We start from the raw sequence: 16,377 nt of genomic DNA on the forward strand, positions 1-16,377 counted from the left end.
ACTACAACACAGAAAAGAGATCAAACAAAAATATGTATCAATTTAATGCTTAAATAAGGTAGTGTCTCCAAACTTACCTCAATTATAGCTTGTCTCCTGCTAATTTTATTACAGCACTTATTTTTTTTAAATAAGAGTATGTTTATTTTTGAGAATATGTTTGTATGTCTTTTCGGTGTTGTAGTTTCTAGACAGCCCTGTGCTAACTCTAGCAGGAGGATAACACCGTGTGGGCAGCACCGATTGTTTTTGTTTTTCTCTCTACTGAGAGCACTCCAAATTTACAAACAACAGAGCTACGTGTTGGAATCGACCGGATTTCTCCTTTAACGATAAAGTTGACTTTACATATACTGTAATAATTGTAATCATGTTTAGTGCTCTTGCATGCTACCATAGGCCAAGAAAAGGGTTGTAGGGCTGGGCAATATGGAGAAAATCAAAATATCACAATATTTTTGACCAACTACCTCAATATCAATACCACAACGATATTGTAGTGTTGACAATTGGTGTTTTCACAAAATATTTACACAATGAGACGAAGGACAACCTCTACAGGCAGGTAAAACTGGCTGATGGAAAATCAGCCAATCAGGAGCGGCACTGCGTTCTCTATTGAAATATCTATGTTCTTGCACAATGTGTAACGTTTGTGTTAAGAAGGAATTCTGCAGCTCACAATTACGTGTTAAGCTGAATTTAGCATGTTAGGTATTGTTGCAGTTAATGTGCAGCAAATTAAACTTTCAAGGGATATAGTGTACGAATGCATTTCTAAGTTTTGTATTTGCTTAGTAATAAGCCTTTATTATGACATAATAATTTAACTTCTTGATTGTGTTTGTTTATTATACCTGCTAGGCATGTACTCATTATTTGACCTTTGTATAATCTACATTTTACTGGCATATGCCTGTATCTCTGTTTCAGAACCACACACACACACACCCGTAAACCTTTATTCCAATGAAACGCCTAAAAGGAACATCTTGTCTGCATTCTAATCGATGCCCCCCTGGTGGCCACAACCTTTTAAAGACCACCCAAATATACAGTCCTCCCCAATCACCAAACCAATCAGTAATGTGAATAAAATGACTAAGTGGGTAAAGGCAAATAATACAACAGTTACAACAGTCTGGTAAGTTCAGAATATGACATAACTTTGCTGTAATGCAACCTTTAAAACAAGGAAAAGACAACACTTAGGACATTAAGATATCCAAAATCTAAGATATCGATATAATATTGTTTTATAGCCCAGTTCTAAGGGATTGGTGCAGAACTCCTCCAAATATCCACATTAATCAAGTTGAAATACACTACGAGTTGATGATGATGATGATGATGTATGATCAAGATTACAAGTTGTAAAATAAAAAAAATAAAAAAAATGGAATGAAAAAAATTGGACATACGAGTCTTAAATCACTAAATTAAGTACAATTTGCACATACCACAGTAACTTAACAAAGCTGCTGCATTGTGACCAATCACAATGATTTATTTAAGCACCACTCGGTTAATCATAGGACAACAGACAACGCAATTAATTTGCTTAATATAGTGCTTCCATTCTGCATTCATACATTACTACTTGACCAAAGTTATGCATAAATGATGAGCAGTGGCTGACTGGGCCTTTAGCCTCTGCAGGGATGATGCATCTGACTGCAAGTCAGACACCCTGCACTGCAGTTTCAGCACCACTGCCAGTAAAAATGCTATGAACCTGCAGAAATGCCATGTCTGACACCTCCCTCTGCAGATGAAAATACAAACAGTTCTTAAGTTAGAGCTTCCTGCCCCTCGAATATACCGCAGTTATGAAAGAAACCTATTTGGATGCACTACGCACAATCCTTTGCATCAGTACAGGACTAAATATAGGTTCACTATTAAAATCTGAAGTAGCACTTCTCCTAATTGGGTTATGAATTACAATAATAAAAAGAAGAAAATTCACTTTATTTGTTTAAATAAAATCTTGTTAAGTTTTCTTCAGCTCCATACTCACAGTCACTGCAGTCCAGACTGGGCTTGGAGCTCATCTTAATCTTCTGCTCCAGGTTCTTGGTGATGAAGTGAGTCAGGTCACCTTCTTGGCTGACCGTCCCCTCTAGCTCCAGAGCTGAGGAGATCGTGGCCCGTCTGCCCTCTGACTGGCCACCTCTGCCCCCTCCCCGGGCCCCTGAACCACCTGTGAACAGTAGGCAAACATCCGCTGAATAAAGCTGATAATGATACCCAGTAATTACCTAATAGAACTACAATTGTCACTATTTTTGTATGTGTACTTATTAGTAGAAGAGATGAGGATTGAGCCAAACTGCAGTAAACATAAAATCAAAACCTGTTTGACAGATATCTACCTCCACACGCTTGGCTGATTTCATCCAGGCTCTTGCTGTCCTGCATCCCCCGGACATTGCGTACCCAGACCTGGGCCATGACGTGTGGGGGGCAGGGGATGTCCTCAGAGGGAAGAAGTGAAGGTGGAGGAGAGGAAGAGGACGAGGTGCTGGGACCAGGAGCTGAGGAGGAGTAGTTTCGTGAAGACTAAAAAGTATGTGAGGAGTTGAACAGAGAATGGAGTAGAAGAGGAAATGAGGAAGAGAAGTTAAATGACTGCTTAATAAATCACGCTGACAAATCATTATGAAACCAGCCCAAGAGCGACACGTTTTTCTTGCCGTTTACAATCCATCAGATGTTTTTAATGGACAGTTTCTTGTCTCATTCTCAAATTTAGCCTTTTGAAAATTATATTATCAACTTTGCTATTACAATATTGCTGTAGTTGGCCAACTTGTTCATTTAAAGCACACTGGAGTCTCAGCATTTAGTCCTGATGGCTCTGCAACATTTACTTGCGTTTACCTTAGTTCAGATTGTGCTCATCTGTTGACTGTTATTCTTTTTTAATCCCATGATGCCCTCCGCTCTCTCTGATACACATAGTTTTATAAAGATGAATATAATCCTAAAGTCCACTCACCTCTGTTCTCCCTCCTGCACGCTGTTTAATCCACTTTTTTTCATTTTTCTCATCGTCCTCCTCATCCTGTTTCTCCTTTTCTCCATCTTCCTCCTCGTCTCGGCTGTCAGTGTCTCCATCTACAGTCTCTGTATCTGTCTGCTGCCTGTCTGTAGTGGCCGGGCCTCCTCGCTGAGATGACTCTTTGGAGTGTGCTTGCTGTGCTATGTCCCACAGCAGAGCTGCACCAGGAGGCTCAACCGTGTTAGAGGCCTCATGAATGTCCGTGTCTCTGGAGCCTGATTCTGTGTCTTCTGAGTCTCCGGTGCATGTGGTAGCAGGAAGGGAGGGGTCTGTCACATGAGAGGCGTGTAACGATAAACTAGATGTTCTCCCATTATCGCACGTCTCTGTGTCCAAGCGGCCTTCGCCATCGTAAACTCTGTTTTCCACATCTACGTGGTTCTCTGTGTATCCAAGCGCTCTCTCCTCTGATGTCTCCCTATGACAGGGCACTCGGCTCGCCCCATATTTCACAGGGAGCGGAATGTGAGGGCCGTTCTCTGAAGAGATGGGAGTCACAACCCCGTTAGCTGTTTCTGGCACTTCGGTGCCAATCACAGGGGAGAGACTCATCCCTCCACCTGCTGCTGGAGAAAGAGAGAATGTAAGAGGTTCTATATTTAATCTATAATTCAATTTGAGTGTTCTACCATATGCCATAAGGGTTTTACAATGTACCTCTGCTATCTAGGGCTGGGAATTAAGAATAGCAGACCAGTGTCAATATCAATTTCTTTGGGGAATATAAACATGTTCAACCCCTTTTACTTACTAGATGCATCCGCATTAAAAGAAAGGACTTCACTATAATAAAATATAGTCTGAACAGGAAATATCTGACAGTTTTCATTATTCATTAGTTTTGAGTTTCAGTACCCGGCCATTGTGTTAATGTTTGATCAAGTAAATTACATCTATGCAAAATATAGGTTAAAAAATCCCATTGAAGCAAAACATAATGTAAATTCATGTGTGCCATAAAGCAGTTGTGTTCACTGGTTCCCAACATTGCCCCTGGCTTACTCTGAGCCTTCAGATATCCAGAGATCTTAACCCTATGTGTGTGTGTGTGTGTGTGTAAGTGAAGACTGTGACTCATTATACACCTTTGTATCCTAATATGTTTTTTTATCGTGGACAATACCATTGAATCATAACAGTAGCTGTTGTATGGGACAGCTGAGCCACTTATGCTGCTATTTTCAAGTGTAAAATGACGTCATATTAGATTGCTTAGCTTAGTATTAGCTTATACAGTAAACTACCTGTTCACACACTAGCCTGCATTGCATACCCTAAGACAAACAACGACCGTGGAGGTTGAAGGAAGTCCATGGACTACGTTGCATAACATACAAGCAGGAACAAAGAAATGAGAAGTCATAGCGTTAAATGACTGCCTGTCAGCTTTGAGGAAGTTGATGTCCTGCTGCCATTAGCCGCCTAGCTAGCTCGCTGTCAACGATAATGTTGTTGAGTGTTAGCGCAGCACGGCTAACGTTAGCTGTCCAGGCCTTTAAATCACAATGCTTTCACAGCTCGTCTTTTATTGTCTCACACTATTACTCGACAAAGGGAAATTGATGAAAAAATCGATGTATCTATTGATAAGGTCATACCACAGTGTAACAGCCTAATTTAATAAAGAAAACACTCACCACTGTAGTTCCTGTTCAGAAAAATGTAAGCAATAACCGAGTCCGATTAGAAAGTCCTTCCCCTCGAATCTCAACAGAATAGTTCCGCCTTGCTAAAATAAAATCGTTTCAAGCAAGACTATAATAGTCTCCTATTTATTGTTATGATGGCAGCTCGTTTCTATTGACACAGCTGTCTATCGTGGAGTACGAGATTTATTGAAATGAGTAAAACAGTTTTTTTATTGTTGTAAATTCGTATTTAAAACAGATCTGAATATTTCCAGAGCAGTGCTGCTTCATGCTGAGCAACACCCAATGACTGTACAGTCTGTAGCAACACTTGACTCCCGCATATTGTGTCAGTGTGAGTTTATTTGTCTCTATCAACACTATTTAACGGTTCATCCTGCACGGATCTCTGTTCTCCCACAGATGGAGACAAACACCATGCACAGCAGCCCCTAGGACAGTGACCTCCCCAAAAATACAAGTTGCATATTGGTGATTTCATCATGAAAATGAATAGCAGCAGAGCATCCTGATGGCCTGACCTGGCCTTATATACAAATATATACTGAACAGTTTAACAAGCATTCTTATGTATATATATATATATATATATGTAAGACTGCTTGTATATGTAAATGTAAATGTGCTGTATTTATATAGCGCTTTTCTAGTCTGAACGACTGCTCAAAGCGCTTTTACATCATACAGGAAACATTCACCATTCACACACATTCATACACTGTGGCCGAGGCTGCCGTACAAGGTGCCACCTGCTCATCAGATAACACTCACACACATTCACACTCCGATGCACACAGTGCATATATATATATATATATATATATATATATATATATATATATATATATATATATATATATATATATATATATATATATATATATATATATATATATATATATATATATATATATATATATATATATATATATATACGTAAAGTATACATATATATATATATATATATAAGAATGCTTGTTAAACTTCAAGAATGAATGTGTCTCTAAGGATGTACAAAACACAGCTGCATCTTTTGCATACCTTTTGCAGCCATGTCATACAATACAAGAATCAGCGTGTCCTGTTTTGACAAGGTGCCTGTGTAATTTTCTGTTCAGGCCTTCAACAGACTCTTTTCATTATAATATAATGTATTTAGTTCATCTTCTCATCAGACAACCTGGAGATATATTCATACAGTCCCTTCCTGTGATATCATGCTCACAGTATAGTCCTACAAATAGGTGTTTTACAAATTTCAGTCCATTTAGTAAAAGGACAATCAGGACAAATGTCACGCAGTGGTGCCCATTCGAATTAGTGTAACTGCAAAACTGTTGTTCTTGCTTTGCCTGATAAACCATTGATGAATTGAAAAAAATGTGTTTTAAATTATTTAAATAATGTGATGGCCTAGGTTTAGCATTTTTGCCTTCACAGTGGAAGCCAGGCCAGCGCCTTTTTAAACCCTTGAATGTGGTCAGAAATCACAAACACGGCTGCAGAGGAGGAGAGAAGATAAAAAAAAAACACTGTCACCACATCTAAAGACCTTGTAAAATTTCTAATCCACCCCATCCTTTCAGGCCAGCTGCTCCCTCTCTCTCTCGGTGGGGATTTGGCTGTTTTATGCCATTCGTTCCCTTTCTTTTTGGTGCCAAACATCAAAGCTTGAGGAATTTACCTAACGACAATTAGACTTCTGAAATAAGCCAATGGTTTCCAGAGTGTCCCAATAGAACACTCAATAACCACTATGACCTTCACCAGATTTTCTTACTGAGGAGATTACTGTCTCAGAGTAGCTTAATTAACAAACAAGTCACTGCCACAAGAAAGGCAACATCTAGGGAAAGGAGGCATATAAAGTCAATTGAAAGCACGTGCCTTCAAACATATTTGTTTTTTCCATAAGAAAAGCTGGAGACTGCGTGTTGCACACTGGTAACCAAAATGACAGAGAGGGCCTGTAAATCATATTCCCGTACATCACAAATATTAATCGTATCCCAGTTCAGGGGCAGGTCGGACCTGAGGTGAACCTGCTTCTCCTCAAATGAGAGTTTATCCTCACAAAGACCAAAACTAATGCTGCATTCACATGCTCCTCTTCGACTCACATTACCAGGAAGTTGCCCTCAAATGGCTGAGAAAGGGATTATACAACAAAAAGAAGGGACCACACACTGTAAATTGCAATGCAATCTTTTCGTTTGAAATGCTATGGATCAGCAGTTCAGCAGAATTAGTTTTTTTCAACAAAGTGATATGTATCAGTGGTAAACTAAGTAAACTCAAGGTTTTATGAAAGTTCACTTGGTGTAATCACTAGGAATGCTCCCACAGGTGTTTTCCAAACCAAGGCAATCTTCAGCATTTAATATTTTTTTAATATTTACATTTTATTATCCTAATGTCAAGGGGGGAAATGGTGGCCTTTGAAAGGAAATTTCAAGGACTTTTGTGAAAGTTGTCGTTGCTGGTGTAGAAGAAAACATGTTCATCAAGAATGCTCAACCGGAAGATCTAGTGGTTACAAGTCAGACGAAAGGACATCGTCAAATAGAGATGTCTAATATGTGCATATTCAGCTACCATGAACTATTTAAATGTCGAGTGGAATCAGTTTGAGAGTCACAGAAAAGCGTCAAAGCCAGTTTGCTGTAAAATTCAATCTTAAGCATGAGCAGACAGTTTTATCCCACTGAAAGGAATACGGCGGTGAAGTGCACAAACCTGTTATTACACCTAAAAGGCACTTTTATGAGCAAAAGGGTGAAATGAAGACTTTGTGGGCGAATGAGCACTGGGAAAAAAACGTGAAATGGGTAGATGAGTCACTCTGTGTGGCAAATGCCAAAAGCCTCTCCTTTTGACTGCATCTTTCCTACACTGAAGTGTTGTTCGGTGAATACCACCACACTGTAGGTTTTTATTAAGTCCTTTGAGGGAATGGAAAATGGCAAACACACAAAATTCTATTCTGAGTAACCACGCCTGTGAAATCCATTTTGTTGACAGCTTTGCATCACGTTGGTACTACGTTTCCCCTATTTTGGTGGTCACTTGGCATTGACGAGTTCAGCTCCAGGTGCAGGTCCAGGTGGTTTGGTGAGGTGAATCTTTCATTTTGTAACAGGAATACATGTCTGGAGGTAGCGGTTGAAATTGTGGCTGTGAAATCGTCCCTGACAATGCCAGGCCCCACTGGGTTTTATTCCAAATCTGGCACCGCCTCACCATCTTCACAAGGTGTAAGATTGGTTTAGAAATGTTAAACTAGCTTTGCTGTTCCCAGTCACGTTTATGCACAAACCCAATACAGCTGTCCGCAGACTTTTACCATACGGTATATGACTGGCCCTGCATGATTAGTATTAAGGCAGATAGGGTTAACTCTGCTTGGAAATCCAACAATATCTGCCCAGTTTGATCTTGATCACATTTTCTAACAAAGAAAAAGGTGAAAAAATGGTCACTAAAATCATTTCTGAGTTCTCTGTTTGTTGTTCACTCTGGTGCCCCATGATAACTCTGCTTGTGTCTCCGTGTCTCTGTCAATGTCTTTTGTTTGATTGTTTGTGTGTCTGTTTATGTGTGTCTTGCTGGTGAGCTGCGAGCTCCGTTCCTGCTGTTGTGTTTTTGTTGGGTCTCCCCCCTCCCTTTGTTTTGTGTTTCTTGGTCTTGGGAAGCGTTCTTATGTCCCAGTGTATTGTTTTTTTTTTTTTTAAATAAAATAAAAATATTTGATCACAAAAAAAAACCTCTGCTTGTGTCAAGTGCAGCTATGCTAGTGGTTTTGGGAGGCTATCTCAGTCAAGCATATTAGAATGCTTTTGCTCACTTGCACTAAATACAAAGAAAGGTTTTGAGCCAATGATGGTGCTGGAAAAAACAAGTCCAACGTCATTCAAATTCTTCATCTTGAGACTATGAATGTCTACCCTGACGTCGTCATACTCAGAATCTGGTCAGAATATGAACTTCCAGACCTCAAATATTGTGGGCGGGGCTACATTTAATATGTCTGTACCAAATGACCAACCAGTACTGTCGTCGCCAGAGTCAATAAAACATGTGGCAGCTCCAAAAGAAACCAAACCCCTTTCTTTTAGAGCTGGTACTGCTGAGGACTGATACTGCATGTGGTCAGGTTGGTGAAGAGAAACAAAAAATGACATTGCGCTTTTGAAGGATTTTGATTATTACTTACTCACTACAGACAATGAAAAGTCAGCCTTATTTCTCAATTTCTTCTTTATGAATCGGAGGATTTTCTCAATTTTCTCAGTACACAAAAGAACATCAACATGTTTCTGTCTAAAAGTATCTGTGATGAGCATCTGAAGTTGAATAGTAACAAGTCAGCAATTAGAACATGTTTCCACTCCTCATTTGCCAAAAGAAAAAGAGTGTTCATCACTGGCTAAATTGACACAGATTATTGTATCTATTGAAATAGGGGTCTAGTTTGCAAGACTAGGTGTTACCCTTTGGCTATATTACAGTATAATAAGAACATACAGTATATACAAGATAATTATGGTATCACATTGGTACTTTGTTAGAGAGTAGAGGCTTGTAGGATACAATGAAGAAGGAATGTACATACAATACACTAATTTATTTTAAATGTTTTTCTGTGATATCCTGTTTCTCAGACTGGAACACTATCAGTCCAATCATTTTCCTGAAGGAGATTCTTGTCTATGATTATGCTTACAAAGTGAAACTCAGCAGTAAAATAGATGTAAAGCCACAGTTGCACATAGTTGACCAGAGCCTGTCAAGTTACAAAAGTAGGGTGCATACATGCCATTACAATCAAACAGCAGACAACAATGAAGTACTGCTGACCCCTTCGTTAACCACAAGGGTTTGGAAACAGTAAAGGAAGTAAAGGTTTGTAGGGTATCCAGCTCGATTGGAACGCATCTTTCACCCAGAAGACCGCTCATCAGAACATATCTGTTGTTGATCATATGAGACGGTACTGTATGGGGTCACTTTGGCTGGGATGGATTGTGGTTTGGTGTTGTATGGTATGTTTCTGTTTTGTAGTGAAGACTGTGATGGACAGTGTGTCTGAGAAATAACGTAGCTGAAATGGAATGAATCCTTGTAAAATAACTACACTGATTTGTTACCAAACTTGCTTGTGTGCATGTTGAATGTGTGTGCTCGTCTAGTTTACTGAAAGACATGTATTTAGATTAAATATGGTGGGAGCCCTGAGAGCTCAGTTGGTAGAGCAGGCGCCCATATTTAGAGGTTTACTCCTCAACGCAGCGGGCCGGGCTTCAACTCCGGCCTGTGGCCCTTTGCTGCATGTCTTTCTCTCTCCCCTTCCATGTCTTCATCTGGCCGGTCAAATAAAGGCCTAAAATGCCCCCAAAATTATATAAAATAAGTTGCTTTATAAGAACAGAGAGAAGCAGCATTGGGGTCTGAACACAGGCTGGGAGAGGGTTTACAATATTTGGGATTATCAGATGAATCTTGACTCAACAAGTCTCATAACTCTGCCTTTCAAAGTCGTTTTATAATTCCAATATCACTGCAACAAAAGCAACTTAGTTTGTAAAACAAACATTATCTCATATCTCTCTGCTTAACGCTGGAAAGAATAGGTGACGTCGGCACATAAAGTACATTGGGCCTTAAACTTTTAATGTTGTGTATTTATTTTCCCCATTTGGTTTGATACTGTATTTTAATTGATGTTGTCGTCTTTGTTGTCACGTACTGTGGGTCAATTTCTTGCTACTGCAGCAAAATGAATCGCCCCTCGGGTACAAATAAAGGTCTTGAACTTGAACTTGTAAATGAAGAAGACACAAGAAAAAAATGTTTGTGAATTTGGTTCGGTAGCTTTAAGACCAATTCTAACTTCAAAGAGTTACCATCCAGAGGAGAAGATCATGACTCATTTTCAGTCATTTTCATGCTTGGGCACAAAAAAGTGGTGTTTGTTGAGGAGTTTTCAAATTTATACCAATACAACGTTAAACCAATCCAATGGGATTTTAAAGGTGTGTCGTTTGTATGCGCTAAAAAGTAGGAAAACTAAGAAATCATTAATATGGTTTTCACTTGTTATCTCTACTGTATGTCTGTGTTTTTCTGCGTAGTTGTATTATATTTGTTATTGGCACAAATAACCACAAAACACAAACATACTCATTCGAAAGCAGACATTTATACATATTTACACAAAAAAAAAGGTCTCCGCACATAAGAGGAAACCAGTCAAATAAAGTTTCATTCCGCAAAGAAGTCGTTCTGGAAATTCACAAGAGACGAATATTGACACTGAAATGTAAATACAGCAAAACAGAGTGGAACACAAGAGGCCGTTGTAATGAACAAGGAGCAGCTCTGCACCAGCGTCTTTGAAGGAAACACTAAATGTTTAAAATGGTACACCATGAAAATGTCTTGTAGAAGTTCTGCCTGCTTCTCTTTACTGTGGTGTTTGAATCTGACACATTAAAACACATCACACACTGATATACACACAATCTCCACAAGCCACAGACCAAAGCTTTATTATTTTCATGTTCTATCGGTTGGTGGATTTAATGCATAATTGTGAGAGCAGAGACAGAGCCTGTTAAATATGAAATGGGGGGATATGTTTGGCTTTTCTACCCCTTTAAAATATTTTTTACGATGGAGCCTAATCCCCAAACACTCTGTACATTTCATATGCTTATGTACAACGAATCTTTGCATATCTGCAACAAAGTCTCTCCTGATTGAAATAACAAAAATATAACAATGATTCTGTTGGCATTCAACAGCCCCCATGAGACTCGGAGACAGTATGTCGGTGGCTACGACTCATACAATGTTGTTTGAATGCTCACATAAATTACTGTTTACTTGTCGTGTCCTAAATGACATATTTGGCAAACGTCTGAGAACACACCAGATCCTGAATTCATTTGAATCATACTGCCAGCTTCACACTCACCCACACACCCATTCATTTTGAGACGTGGCTATACCAGACACTTTCAACACTCAACAGTTACTGAGAGCAACACACGCTCATACAAACTCTCTCTGTCTTTACTCAAACACACACATTCAGAAGTAGGTCTCAGCATTGGTTAGCTCTTTCATGTGGCCAAAGCCAAGAAGCCAAAGAGCCAAGCCCATGTTCATTTTTTTTGCAGGCTCTCCCTGCTCTGAGTCTGGTTTATTTTTCTTCCAGCATCAAACGTGTCTCCGATCCATTGCTGAGTTCCCCATTTGAAAGATTTACGGGCTTGGTCTCTGAACCTTCGTTTCAGCTCCTCTCACTGTGATTCCACTTGTGTCAAACAAGCACACAAAGATGGATACCCAGCATGGGATATCTTTACTCTATTATAAACAGAATTGCATGCTCAGCATTGTTATTTTGGAACAAAATTAAATATATGAAAATATGAGAGGCTGTTATTATTGAACTAAACCATGCATGTAAATGCATCGTCTTCAAGTAAACCATCCAATATACAGCAAAGTCTTAATTTTGTGAGATTTCCCCTTCTCCCTTTCCATTTTCTCAGTAAACTACAGCACAGCACTAATTTCTGATGTTTCCGGATTTGTTTGTTGCTGTTGTTGTGGGAAAAATATATAAACTCTCAGAGAATTCAGAAAGCCATTACATTTTTGATTTTGCTGCCCCAAGCCAAAGTAGTTAGTTTTACTTTTAAATGCCAGCAGGATGGGCCAGATTCTCAGTTAAAAATGACCAGGATTGCAGGAAGAACTGCTCTGAATTTCCACAGGTGGGAGTGGGAAGGTGCATCAACAGCAGCAGATGGTAACAAGTACCATGCAGACTTGAATGTGTGGGCACACAAACATACATACATACAAAGACAGACCAACACAAATGATAAATACGCGTCCAGTTTGTGAGACATTACGGTTGAAGTGGTTGATTTGGGAGCTTGATGTATTTTCCCCAAAAATTGATCTTGCAACTTCTGAAACAAGCAGTTACACTCCAGACTAAACAAATAAATACCAGTAAGAAGAAAGTTACATAGAGGTGGAACAAGTTGTGTTCGTTTAACATTTTAACATTAAGAACAAATCACAATTTACTGCCTTGCAAAGTCACTGAAGTTGCTCAAATTACACACACCAGAGTCCATTTGACGCCAGTCCTGTTTAGCACTTTCTCAAGTTCCAACTTTGAATATTAAAGGCTTCTTTATCATACATCAAGCCTACTGCAAAATTTACAGCCAGATGTCATCATCAGCTGGAGCTACAAGACCAGCAATATATTACTGCAGTTCTTTAGTTGGGCTGGACCCACTCAAAGTCACCAATGGTCCATTTTGGGGGCTGAGCCGTGGGTTAAAAAACATGCATGTTCTGTACAGAGTCTCTTGCCAGTTCAGTTCATCCTTTGGTCCTCTTTGAAACTTGTTTCCTTGCCCATTTCATATCAAACACGAATAATTTGAAAAAAAAAAAAATCTTGATATTCTAAATGGTTCAATATGCTGAATTAATGACCCATGTTTATTCAATAAATAGAGAGACTCCTACATTTCAGTTTATATGTGTTGGAAATATGATTTTGATCAATTCAAATATCTGTGTTTGGCCAAAAATGTCTGGTAGTAATGACCCTGGATATGACGCTAAAAGTCATTCAATGTCTGTTGGAAAAAGTTCTTTTTTGAGACAAGTAAATGGAAAGGCTTGATTGGGCCCCGCCTAATAGCAGCTCAATATTTTTTTTACAGAGCAAAAATTACATTTTGTAGATCAAACTGGAGCTGATGTTGAGATGTTACTTTTGTCCGACATAGCAATAATCATAATTCTTATATCTGTACACTATACTCATGTGGGACTCCAGACTATCAGAATAGGATAGAGCATTTTTTCTGACATTATAAAACACATCAGATCCATTGTGCCGGTTTACTTTTTCCAGCACCTACACTAAGCTCTCTGTTGCATGACAGGGCCAGATATGTCTGTAAACTTTACCAGCTAACACTTGTGAATCTAAGGAGAACATAATGACAACATCTCCTTCAATGTGTGTGTGTCTACAGCTTCTCCGTCCTGGGAAAGCTGATCTGTAACCTCATCAAAGATGTTGCCCTGCCTTTCTCTGCCTTTCATCTTTGCGGTCACGGTCAGTCATTTCGCAGTAAGACTCCACCTATCTGAAGAAACCAGTAGAACTCTCCCTGAAAGTGAGCTGTTGGTATATATCCAATTGGGGAGAAAAGATGCATAATGCATTGCTACTATAATACAGTGCTATTTACTGCTATTCACAACCTATAGTAAATAGTTACCTTCTCAAAGCTCTTTAAATAATTCTCACTGCTAATTATTTTCCCCAAAAAAACACACACATCACAGAGAACATTTAAACATTTTGTTTAGAAAATGCGCTTCAACTGCAATACCATATTCAAAATCTCAAGCATTTTGCATGTTTCTGTGAGATGCTTTTCAAAGCGTACTGAATTTAATGGAAACCAGTGTCTGCCTGGAAGGTACGAAATCAATCTAAACACATCTGTTCTGCTTTGGAGAATAATTGGCAGTGTGTATGTGATTTATAATCAAGCCAACAGTATGGTCCTTTAAGGCAGCACTTCAGAGGGGTTGGATGATTTTTCAAATGCAGGATATCTACTTTTGGAATTTTTTCTTCTCAGTGGAGGCTCCAAATCCAAACCATGCTTTGCCATGTCCTTGTCACAACACAGACTCAGTTAAACGGAGTGATCTGGATGTGCGGTTCATCCTTCATTCAACATGCTACGCAGCCTAAGGTTCTACTTTTTCCTTTTTATTCACAAGTCTTTTGTCCTCCTGTACATACTTCAGTTTGTGTGTGTAGCTTAGTTTGAAAGTTTGTCACTATAATGAAAGGATGCCTTTTTTGTATATAGATGAGTGCATGCGCGAATCAAAGTCTCTGTACATACAGTATGTGTGTGTCTCAGTGTATAAGTTAAGTGTGTGTACACGTGTGTCTTAGTGTGGACGTTACCATAAGTGTGTGTGTGTGTGTGTGTGTGTGTGTGTGTGTGTGTGTGTCTGTGTGTGTGTGTAAAAGTCACTGAAAATCCGCCCGCCTGTTCTGCGACACATTCAAGCGCTCCTCGGTGCCCTTTGCTGAGGCTTGCTCCTGCTCTTCCTCCCCGCTGCTCTTGCTCCCCCTCCCCCTCCTCCTCCTACTCTTCCACCCCCGTGCTTGTGCCTCTCTCCCCTCTCTTTCTCCTTGTTTGGCTTCACCATGATGTCACTGTGGCGACGGTGGTTGCGTGAGGGGCGGTATCCTAGCGCCCGGCAATGCTGGCTGAGGTTTCCAGGGTGAATCAACGCCATCACGTCCTCGTACCAGGGCTGGGTCCCTGCGCTCTGATAAGACGAGGCAGACCAGGAAGTAAGGAGGCGATTGGCCGAGGGGCTCCAGACGGCGAGGCGGACAGTGACGGCGGTCCAGTGGTAGCCATGCTCTTCCACCTGGCAGTGGTAGACGCCGCCGTGAGACAGCTCAGCTTGACGGATCAGGACGCCCCGCTCAATCACTACCAGCTGGTCACCTGTTACCACCTGGAGAAAAAGAGAGAGAGAGAGAGAGAGAGGGGGGGGGAATCAGATGCTGAGCACTTGTGTCTTTGGCAGTCTGGCTAATGTCCATAAATTAATTATGAGGGATTTGTGGATGACACTGATGCTCAAAACAAAAAAACAAAGTTATATACTTTGTGCAATTATTGACAGTCGCAGTATTTATATTCTGTGTGTGTGTGTGTGTGTGTGTGTGTGTGTGTACCTGGTTTAGTTCCGGACTGTTCTCTCCAGCCTGTTTGTACCAGGTAACAGCAGCGTGTCTGGATCGTGGCAGACACTCCAGGTAGGTGCTGTTGCCCTCGGCAACCATCATCATCCTCTGCTCCGCCTCCACTTGCAGCCCGGCTGAATGACAGCAAGGGGAAGATGTGACTGATTATAAATCTGTTTTTTGTTTAATTTTAATTCAGTTTAATTCCTCCCCCCCCCCAAGAAATGTCTCTTTCATTTTTTATCAATTTATCACATATTTCATTTGTTAGCCTATTTACAAAATGCCTTTATTATCAGTGAGTTTATCTGGATCAAGGTTCTAAGAATGGAGGTTTGTACGTTGTGCTGATTAATGATGACTGTAAAGCTCCTTCATAACATATTCAATCATATATTAAAACTGATGCTGTAACTAGTTTCATGTAATGGCGTTATTCCATTAATGGTACCTGCTCAACTTGGCTCGACCACGGTGCCCTGTCCTTCTGTTTTCCATTGTAGATTAGTACCGCCTCATAAGTGAGGCGAGCCGTGGCTGGTCGCCATGGCAGGAAACTGCCGTGGCCTAACGCGATACACACACAGAGCGTCAAAGGTGTGTTGTTTTTTATTCTCGGCATGGGGCTGTTGCCACAGCCAGAAGACAAATTAGTTTCAAAAGAAGCTGAGGCAGCAAAAAAAACGCTGGCTAAACTATTTAAACATGGCGGGTTTGTTCAGGACACCCCCCGTCTGTTGCTAGCAATGATGCCGCAGTGAATAGTGACGGTTCTCTCTGACCAATCAGTAGTCTTCAGATTTTCACGTCACCTTTTGGTATCGCCTCAGCTC

General features: G+C 40.1%; 2 protein-coding genes and 1 long non-coding RNA gene across 6 annotated transcripts in view; 1 reads left to right on the plus strand and 2 right to left on the minus strand.

The window, feature by feature from the left end:
* Positions 1–4,956, minus strand: part of borcs6 (BLOC-1 related complex subunit 6) — a 10,747-nt gene extending 5,791 nt beyond the window's left edge. The window contains exons 1-4 of one of the 3 annotated variants that reach the window (XM_032519973.1): positions 4,702–4,956; positions 3,002–3,630; positions 2,376–2,562; positions 2,021–2,203 (exon numbers count right to left, since the gene is read on the minus strand). In XM_032519973.1, the coding sequence (XP_032375864.1) occupies positions 2,021–2,203; positions 2,376–2,562; positions 3,002–3,616 (985 nt within the window). In that variant the 5' untranslated portion in view covers positions 3,617–3,630; positions 4,702–4,956. Of the gene's footprint in view, positions 1–2,020; positions 2,204–2,375; positions 2,563–3,001; positions 3,631–4,542; positions 4,678–4,701 lie in introns of those variants that run through there. The other 2 variants (XM_032519974.1, XM_032519975.1) reach the window with 2 other exon arrangements.
* Positions 4,957–12,261: 7,305 nt separating this feature from the next.
* Positions 12,262–16,377, plus strand: part of LOC116692026 (uncharacterized) — a 6,559-nt gene continuing 2,443 nt past the window's right edge. Inside the window, exon 1 of the long non-coding RNA XR_004332616.1 lies at positions 12,262–12,271. This is a non-coding gene — a long non-coding RNA (uncharacterized LOC116692026). The remainder of the gene's footprint in view (positions 12,272–16,377) is intronic.
* sema3h (sema domain, immunoglobulin domain (Ig), short basic domain, secreted, (semaphorin) 3H) overlaps positions 14,643–16,377 on the minus strand; it is a 51,523-nt gene continuing 49,788 nt past the window's right edge. For both annotated transcript variants that reach the window (XM_032519967.1, XM_032519966.1), the window contains exons 17-18: positions 15,536–15,678; positions 14,643–15,312 (exon numbers count right to left, since the gene is read on the minus strand). In XM_032519967.1, the coding sequence (XP_032375858.1) occupies positions 14,848–15,312; positions 15,536–15,678 (608 nt within the window). In that variant the 3' untranslated portion in view covers positions 14,643–14,847. The remainder of the gene's footprint in view (positions 15,313–15,535; positions 15,679–16,377) is intronic.

This window comes from Etheostoma spectabile, chromosome 7 (assembly GCF_008692095.1).
Source record: "Etheostoma spectabile isolate EspeVRDwgs_2016 chromosome 7, UIUC_Espe_1.0, whole genome shotgun sequence".
In the NCBI taxonomy this organism is placed as follows: domain Eukaryota; kingdom Metazoa; phylum Chordata; class Actinopteri; order Perciformes; family Percidae; genus Etheostoma; species Etheostoma spectabile.